Genomic DNA, 9,419 nt, shown 5'->3' on the forward strand with positions numbered 1-9,419 from the left:
GGGGACCTGGTCTCCCTGTCCCACCCTGCAGGCTCCTGAGGGCTGGCGGGGGTGCACGAGGAGGTCAGAGGGCGTGAGAGGGACGTGGACCACAGGCGGCCTGTTCCTCCTGACCCAGGATGGTGTAAGCACCGAATGTGGCAACATTGTGGTTTGTGACTGGGGAGCTGGGCTGCTGCGCCACCACCCGGGGTGACAGGGTGTAGGAGGAGCCCTCAGGCGGGCTGCAGGCGCGGGCAGCGTGCCTGGGCTCAACACCTGCACCCCACCCTCAGCTCCCGGCTGAGGCACGCTGGGACCTCGAGCACAGTGATGCTGTCCACAAGCCAAATGGATTGATCATTCATTCATTCTTCACTTGACCCACCTTTTTCAAACGCCTGCTCTAATCTGTGACGCTGGGCTCTGGACAGCAGAACTGCCTGAGCAGAGAGAGGGGATCTCCCTTCCCATCCCAGTGTAGAGTTTTCCAGAAAGGTGTGAGGCTGTGTAGCATTGTGTCACCAGCCCAGCCCCTTCCACTGCAACCAAGAGCTACCTTTGGTCTCGACAGGCTGAGAGCTCAGCGGCTCCATCAGCCAGGCCCTGCTCAAGGCCACACCGTGACAGTGTCAGTGTCTGTGGCCAGGCCAGCCTCAGAGCTCAGGCCAGACTGGGGGCCTTGTGGTCCTCGGGTGAGAAACGTCGGTGGCTGGTTTCAGGCACCCTCGACCCACCTTGCCTGTCTTTTAGGCCTCCGTTACTGGAGTGTGTTCGTTCACTCATCGATTCAACAAACTCGCCAGGCACGTCTCAGGTGCCGGCCTCTGAACCAGGTGTCGCCCTCCCTCCCGGCAGCTCCCAGGCCGATGGAGAACCAAGGCAGAGGGTAGCTGGTGAGGGGTGCTGGGGGCGCAGGAGGCTGAGGGACCCTGTGGGCCTGGCTCTGTCCAGAGCTCTGGGGAGGCTTCCACCCCTGTTGCTCTTGAAGCGCAGCTGGAGTCCCCAGGTGGGAGAGGCGACGGGGGCACAGCCTGGTGCCTGGAGGGAGCAGGGCAACCAAGGGGCTTCTATCTCCAAGGTGGGGAGGGCTCTGGCATTTGTGACACCCCCCCCACAAAAGCCCCCAGAGCCCTTGAGGCCTGCCAGACTCTTCCATGCCCTGGAACCCACTTCCCTTTGTCCTCTGCCAGCCTGCCGGACTCCGCCTGCCCACCTGCCCTAGACGGCCCCTCCCCAGCGGGCAGCCCCTCCCCAAACACCCCGGCGTCTCCCGCTCCCCCGACGCACAGGGTGCCTCACCAGGGACCTGTGCTCATCCCCTGTGGTGCTGGCGGCATCCAGCTTGGCCCATGCCCCTGTCCTCGTGGACAGCCAAGATCTAGCATATGCCAGCCCATGGGACAGCCTCCCGTGCCCCAGCTCTCTTCCCAGCTGTACTGGCCGGTCCACTTTACAGATAAAGAAACTGAGGCTCAGGGAGGACAGGAACTCGAGTCCTCTGCCTTCCTGGTCCTTTCCCGCATGTTAGCTCTCCCCGTAGCACTTAGCAGTGTGTCGCACTGCATAATTCATCTGCTTGGTCAGGGACTCCCCTGGAATGTGACAAACCCCACCCCCGAACACAGAGTCTCCCCCCTGGCGTGCCCCCCGTCCCGAGCACCGGCCAGGCACCTCACCGGTGCTCCCTAAGTAGTTGCCGGGGAAGCCCGGGCTCTGCCCCGTCCCGGCGTGGAGGAGAAGGCCCCGGCGCTTTGCAAGTGTGGGGGCAGCAAAGGCAGGAGAGGCGGCCGCGCCCCTGGCTGTGTTGGCAGCCGGCAGCCCGGCTTTCGACAGCCCCCTTCATGCCGTTACTTGTGGTTGAGTCCCTGGCGCCGGTGCCAAGAAGAGTCAAGCAGCCTGCCAGCCTTCCAGGAGGCTGTCTTCACAGGAGATGGCAGCTAGAGCGAAACCAGCCTTTCCCGTTCCAGGGAGACGGTGGCACTTGGAAAGCAGGACCCCACTCCCACCCCCCAGTGTCTGTGTGGCCCCGCACACCAGGCAGGCAGGGACAGCAGAGTCCCTCATCCCGTACCCCCCCACACCAATGGCAGGACCACCCACGGCACAGACCACCCTGGCTGGCCCACCTCAGCCCCTGCAGACAGCCTCCATGCCACCGTGGGCGAGGCCAGGCAAGCGTCGTGTGGAGGGAAGGGAGAAGCAGGAGGTTGGGCCGTGTGAAGTTGCCGTTGTCACGGGCCAGGGACGGTAAAGTAGTGGTGATTTCATGCGGTTCAAGGCCTAGGGCTCTATGCAGGGTGGATCGGCTACAGCCACCTTTGACATCCCGCGGCAGACCAGAAGTGCGCCGCCTCCTGGGACCAGGCGGGGACCTCCAGGGAAGGAGAGAGGGAAACCGAGTCCAGTGCTCAGGAGCTGTGCACGTGGGGTCCTCCCGGTGCAGCACTCTGCGGCTCCGGCGGGGCCTCTGCGGCCATGGCTTCGGAGCCCCAGCCCCTGAGACAGGCAGCGCCACTCACCCGCCAGGCACAGCAGTCACAGAGCTGGGGCCCGAGACCAACGAGCCCACGGAAAGACTTCCATTTCTTTTAAAGTCCTGCCGCAGCCTGCCCTGGCTGAGTTCTCTTGGCCTTGCCTTTCCGAGTAACAGGCAGGGAAGAGGGGTTTTCCTTCCTTGGAAGCCCTGGCCCAGGGTCTTCTCTCTGTTCTGGGGGCCCCAGGCCCCTGTGGCTGCCAGCACTACTCGCCTGGTCACCCCTAAGCTTTACGCTGGTGTGGGGGACCCTCAAAGCAGCAAGCGATGACAGATCATGGGACACCTCCAGCTGGCTCCCACCACCCCATTGGTTTGCTCAGCCTAGAACGTTCTGTGGCCACTGACCCCCTCTCCAATCTTCAGGCCTCTCCTCTTAGTTCCTGCCCTGGAGGCTCTTCTCTGTGTCACCCTCAGCCTCCCAGGCCCCAAGGACAGGACTCTTGCCAGCTGTGCCCCCAGCCGCCCTGGCATTGCAGCCAGACACACTTCTGGGCCTGTGACCTGCCCCAGACCCCACCTAGGGCTTTTCAGTGACTCTCCTGCCTGAGCTCAGGTCCTTCCACAGCCCCCTGCCTGCCCTCCCCGCGCAGAGCGACTTTGTTTTCCTCTTCGGTTTTTAGCCCTCATCATATGCCTGCTGTTAGGCCAGAATGTCCCTTAGTGCTTTTTGGTGTCGCCCTCTACCCTAAGAGCCCACCTGGCTGTCATCATGCCCCTCCAGCTGCCGTGTCTTCCTGGCATGCCCAGGCGGAGAATGGCCATACATGTCCCAGCAGCCCCCTGGCCTGGCCTGCCGAGGGGTGGGATGAGAGGACAAGGCCTGGGAATGGAGGCCTGGCCTGCGAGGGGCAGTGCAAGGGAACGGGGTGGACTTTGGCAGGGGGTCCCAAAAGGCCTGGGTGCCACCTTGCCCCCATCACTCCACCTCCCTCCCTGGCATCAAGCTGGGAGTCTCCAGGTTCCAGCTCCTATTGGTCCAGGGGGCAATGGCCTTAGAGGCACCCAGACTACCCTATGGCAAAGCAGCCAGTACCTGGCAGAGGTTGGAGGAAGGGGCGGTTGTTTCCCTCCCAATTTCCCTTATGTCTCCAGCCCATATGTCTTACTCAGGTTATGGAGGAAAGAGTAGCCAGACACCTCGCCCAGGATGGCAGAGGCAACACACTCTTGCTCCGCTGGCTGCTTTGTCTTGGGTCCTTCTTCTCCTAGGTCTCCCACCCTGTGTGGGCTTGTGGCCAAACAAACCCAAGGTCAGGAAACCCAGAGTCCAGTCCCAGCCTGCTGCTGGCTGTGTGGCATTGGGCAAGTCACTGCCTCTCTCTGTGCCTGCATTTCCGTGTCTGTAAAATTGGGGGTAATGTCACCCACCCTTGCTGTGCCACACAAGACTGGAGGTAATAAACGCAGAGCCTGGCCCACCAGATGCAGCCAGTGCAGCTGTGTCTGGTTCTCAAGAGGAGAATCAGTAGCCATCTGCTTCTCCAGCCCCTCACCCCGGCTGCAGGCTGCAGCAGAAACGGGCCTCCCTGCTCTGGCCCCGGCCAGCGCTGTGCATTCAGCCTGGAGCCTCCATCTCCCTGGTGCCAACCAACACCTTCCTCCTGTCCTAGCTCTTCCTGCTCCCCTTCTCCAAGGCCCAGCTTGGTGACCCCTTCCTTCAGCCTTGGGACAATGGCCTGTGCTCGCCTCTGCCTGCTTACATTGGTTTTCCTGCTCTTTCTTGGAGCATCAGTCTCCTCCACTCCACTTGCTCTTCTGTGCAGCCACTTGCTCGTGGTCCATTTTCAGGAGTCATGCTGCAAATTCTGTGTCACTGTGCAAGGTGATGTGAGTTTGTGGGCTGTATTAGTTTCCTATTGCTGCTGTAACAAATTTCATAAACCAAGTGGTTTAAACCAACAGAAATTTTTTCTCTTATTCTGGAGTGCAGAAGTCAAAAATGAGTCTCACCGGGCTAAAGTCAAGGTGTCACCAGGGCTGGTCCTTCTCGATGCTCCAGGAGAGAATCCATCACCTGTTCCAGCTCCTGCTGGTTGCCGGCATCCCTTGGCTTGTGGCCACACCACTGCAGTCTCTGTCTTTGTGGTCCCATCACCTTCTCCTCTGTCCTTGTAGTCAGATCTCCTTCTGCCTCCATCTTACAAGGGCACTTTGATTCCATTTAGGGCCCACCCAGATAATCCAGGATAATGTATCCCTCTCCATATCTTTAACCTAATTGCATCTGCAGAGGCCCTTTGCCATATAAGGGAACATTCACAGGTCACAGGGATCAGGGCCTGATACCTTTGAGGGCCACTATTCAGCCTACCACAGTGGACGGAATAATGACCTTTCATTTTAATTGTATATGCTAATTAATTATTTATGTATTTTTAGTTCACCTTTCTATATAGTAAATGAGCTGGTTTTGTACTTAGGGTATTAACCTAAAGTTTTTCTAAGTATTAGTAATTTTTTTAAGTAAAAAGGGAAAGTCGTTTTAAAGAGAAATGTTAAGTGCATAACAGTGTGGGTGGAACTGAGCTATCCGACATGGGGAAGGGAGGGTCTGGGGAACCCTGGGGGCTCCTCCGTGGCCCTCTGAGTCCAGAGCATCTTAAGCATAAGGCTGGGTCTTTCCCGCCTATGCCTGACCCACTCTCCTGCCCCCTTCCCCCGCAGCTCACCATCATCTTCAAGAACTTCCAGGAGTGCGTGGACCAGAAGGTGTACCAGGCAGAGATGGATGAGCTCCCAGCCGCCTTCGCCGACGGCTCTAAGAACGGTGGGGACAAGCACGGGGCCAACAGCCTGAAGATCACCGAGAAGGTGTCGGGCCAGCACGTGGAGATCCAGGCCAAGTACATCGGCACCACCATCGTGGTGCGCCAGGTGGGCCGCTACCTGACCTTCGCCGTCCGCATGCCCGAGGAGGTGGTCAACGCCGTGGAGGACCGGGACAGCCAGGGCCTCTACCTCTGCCTGCGGGGCTGCCCCCTCAACCAGCAGATCGACTTCCAGGCCTTCCGCACCAACGCCGAGGGCCCTGGCTCCCGCAGGCCGGCGGCCGCCAGCCCCTCGCCCACGGCCCCTGAGACCTTCCCGTACGAGACGGCCGTGGCCAAGTGCAAGGAGAAGCTGCCCGTGGAGGACCTGTACTACCAGGCCTGCGTCTTCGACCTCCTCACCACGGGCGACGTGAACTTCACGCTGGCGGCCTACTACGCCTTGGAGGACGTCAAGATGCTGCACTCCAACAAGGACAGACTCCATCTGTACGAGAGGACTCGGGAGCTGCCGGGCGGGGTGGCCGCTGCGGGGCTGCCCCCGGGCCCCCAGCCCCTCCTGGGCACCCTGGTGCTGCTGCTCGCCCTGCTCCCTGTGTTGTGGTAGGCGGCTGCCGCGGAGGATGTGGAGGGAGGCGTGAGCTCTGTCCCCAGCCTCTGGGCGGGCGCCTGCCCTTTGGCTTCTCTCCGGGGCCGCCAACAGGGTGCGGATCGCCCGGCGTTTTCTCTGTGGCCCAGCAGCCTCTGCAGCGCTCAGGAGCGGAGGCAGGAGTGGCCTCAGGGACTGTCCCCTCAGCCGCCTTGGGCTGTCTGCTGGCAAGGGCTCGGGCACGGGCCCTCCCTCTCCCTAGTGCACGTGACAAAGTTGTGGTGACTGGTGCCGTGATGTCTGTGACAGTAGAGCTGTGTGAGAGGGGGAGCAGCTCCCCTCGCCCCGCCCCCGCAGTGTGAATGTGCAAACAGCCCCTCAGGCTGAATCCCCCCTACCCCCCCGTGCCCCACCCTGCACCTCCCCAGAGAGACACTGGGACCCGTCTGAGTCAGCTCCTTCCACGCCCTTGCAATGCACTGAAACAGGCCCGGCTGACTGCTGCTCGCTGATTCCTGGGGCACCTGTGCCCGCCACACGCACACACACACTCCCACACGCGCATCCTCGCACACACTAAGCCAGCGGACGCCCCGACGGGGCCTCCTTAAGGGCGGGACACACCCAGGGCACGGCTCGGCATCTTCAGCAAATTGGTGCAACCTTCTGGCCAATAGATGGCGCCCTTCTGGTGCCTTCTCCCCCGTGGCCCCCATGGGCACGAGTGCAGGCACCTGCTGGGATGCCCTCCTCTGGCTCTGCACCCTGCTCCTTCCCCACTGCACTTAGAAAGTCGGAGTGTTTGTTCTAAAGGTCTGACAGAGAAGAGATCCCTTGACTTCTGTTCCTTCCCCTCCAGCAGATGTAAGAGCCCTGGGGCAGGGGACCCTGGGCCCCAGGGCGTGGGCAGGAGAGCCGGTGGATAGGGCCAGCTGGCCTGCCCTCATCCTCCGCCTTCTCCTCACCTCCCCGCAGCCCACCCATGCCTGGATTCTGGGGGAAGGAGCAGGGTCGTAGAAGGCCTCTCAGCCCCAGCACCCCTGGCAGGGTCTCCTCCTTCTAGTCCCTTCCCTAAGCACGGTGGCCACAGCCAGGAGAGACTTGCCGCTGGGGGCCCTGGCTCCCGCCTCGCTCAGCCCAGCGTGCCCGTCAAAGGAGCCCAGAACAGTCCTGCCTCTGCTGCTGTTCCAGAGACCCCAGGGGCCAGCACGGGGCTGGGCTGCACTCCCAGAGGTACAGCCAGGCCCCCAGGGCGTCCCGCTGGCAGCCCGGCACCGCCCCCACCCGTCAGCGTCCGCGCGGCTGCCCCTCTGCTGTTCCCCAGGGACCTCTCATACACTGGCCAGGAGGCTGCGGGACGTGTGTCTCCCCCTCCCCCCACGAGGTCCTTCTCCCTCTGCCAGAACCTCGGGGCGGTGGGAGGGGGCTCGCCCCGCCCTCCCTCTCCCTGCTGGTTTTTAGATGGTCCCTATGTCGGAAGTAAAAAGTGAAGCACTTTATTTTGGTTGTGTTTGATCACGTTCTGCTTGGAAGTGGGGACCCCTCACTTCGTCCATGTGTCTGCGACCTGTGTGGAGTGTCACCGCGTGTACATACTGTAAATTATTTATTAATGGCTAAATGCAAGTAAAGTTTGTTTTTTTTGTTTTGTTATTTTCTTTTAGACATCATGTTGGAGTTTGTTTTGCAAAGAGACTTTGGTTCCCTTGGCGGTTGGAGGGTTGACTTTGGGGTGGGTTTCCCCACAGTGTGTGTGTGCGTGTGTGCGTGTGTGTGCAAGTGTTGCGGGTTCATGGGGAAGATGCAGCAGTTTCACAACCACAGCCCATTGCTTCTGTAAAATTAGTTTTCTTCCTCTCGACGAGCTGTCTTTGGAGCTTGGCAGGTCCAGGTTGTCTTGTTCTGGTGACACTGGAACACGGTCATGGAGACAGGTGACCACATGGTGGGGGTACGTGACCTCTGCGTCGAGGTGGGGTGGGCTGGCCCGGAGATCTAGGACGACCCCACCTCAGCCACCCCCACCAGTCTGGGGCAGAGTGAAGGCGCTGCAGAGGGGCCGCTGTCCACTGCTGGCTGTGGTCACACTGCGTCCTCAGAAACTATCCATGAGCCAGAAATGAATTCAGGCCCATTTTACAGATGAAACAGTCACAGTGAGAGGAATTGACTTGCCTAGGGGTCCTCAGAAGGGTCAGGCCAAGATGTACACCTGAGTCTGTTTTGCCCTGAAGTCCCTGCACTTAGCACTAAATGTCATGAGGCAGCACATGGCCCTGGCAGCACAGTTAAGCCAGCTGCATCCTGGCTTCACCTAAGCTGTGTGGCCTTGGGTAAGTCACTTAACCTCTCTGAGCCTCCATTCTGTTCTCTGGAACTTGGGGAGAGCCTACCCCATAGGGTTGTGTGGAGATGCCAGAGTTCACTCCTGTGAGTTACTCGGGAAAGGGCCTGGCGCATGGTGCTTGTCCAGTGGGGAGGGGGGGAGGGGGGCGGGGGTTAGCCCAAAGCAAGAGTGATTGGGTGGATGGGGAGGGAAGAGGGCCATGCAGACCCCGGAAGCCTAGCAGGGAGGTAGCCAGGGGAGGCTTCCAAAGTGTGAGCATTTACACTAATCCCAGGCAAACAGGAAGGCAGGAGACACGAAGGGAGAACTTTCTAAAGCCCCACGCTCACAGAGGAACCGGGAGTCTGATTTGGAAGGACCAGGCTGGAAAGGACAGAACACACCCACACATCTTACCTAGTGGCCAGAGCTGTGGCGGTAGATAGGCCCTCACCCTCAGCGGGAAGTGGGATGAAAGAAAGAACTCCAGAGAAGGCAGCACAGAGAAGCAACGCTGTTGGCGCTGGGCTGGTGGAGACGATGGTTTACTGAGAAGCCAGGGCACAGAAGGGGAAAAAAATAGTCCTTTGCCATCAGATGAAAATGTTAAATGGCACTTGCCAGAAAATATTCTTGGTTTGGAATTGTTTCAGGACCCTAAATTTAACTGGCTGGAATTCTGTTCTGAGTATCATGCTACTAGTTGCTTTCATGAACATGGAAATTTGCATTTCATCCTGAATATGCAACACAGCATCTTGAGCTAAAAGATTTGCAGGAAGTGGCTTGGTGTTGCGGGGCAGGCACCGCCAGCTCTGCGGGGGTAGGCGGCCTGCAGGTAGGTGCATCAACACGTGGAGGTGGCGGCCTCTCCCGCCCTCCCCGCTCCGTCCCAACCTCCTGGTACGCGGTGAGAACTCTGGAGTTCCTGTTGGCAAACCAGAATTTGTAAGGATAGAAGACAGGAGAGAACGGGCTGTTAAAACTCACCGATGAGAGTCACTCCTAATAAAGGAGCAGACTGTGGGACGAAGATAATGACCAGAACGCTCGGGCAGAGACGCACATCAGAGCCAGGCGGGAGTCGAGTTCATCGGAGTCCCGCCAGCCAGCGGCGGGGCGCGGGAGGGGGGTGGCACCTGGGCTCAGGCTTCAGGCAGACTTGGCGTCAGAACTGGCTCTGCCCACCGCTAGCTGTGTGGTCTCCCTTGGATTTTT

The 9,419-nt window shown here is 59.8% G+C and overlaps 1 protein-coding gene across 1 annotated transcript in view; it reads left to right on the top strand.

Annotated features, from left to right (window-relative positions):
• RGMA (repulsive guidance molecule family member a) overlaps nt 1-6,027 on the top strand; it is a 40,897-nt gene extending 34,870 nt beyond the window's left edge. The window contains exon 4 of the mRNA XM_012643702.1: nt 5,183-6,027. Within this exon, the coding sequence (XP_012499156.1) occupies nt 5,183-5,893 (711 nt within the window). The 3' untranslated portion in view covers nt 5,894-6,027. The remainder of the gene's footprint in view (nt 1-5,182) is intronic.
• Nucleotides 6,028-9,419: the final 3,392 nt, after the last annotated feature.

This window comes from Propithecus coquereli, unplaced genomic scaffold, assembly GCF_000956105.1.
Source record: "Propithecus coquereli isolate 6110/MARCELLA unplaced genomic scaffold, Pcoq_1.0 Scaffold20, whole genome shotgun sequence".
Lineage (NCBI taxonomy): Eukaryota > Metazoa > Chordata > Mammalia > Primates > Indriidae > Propithecus > Propithecus coquereli.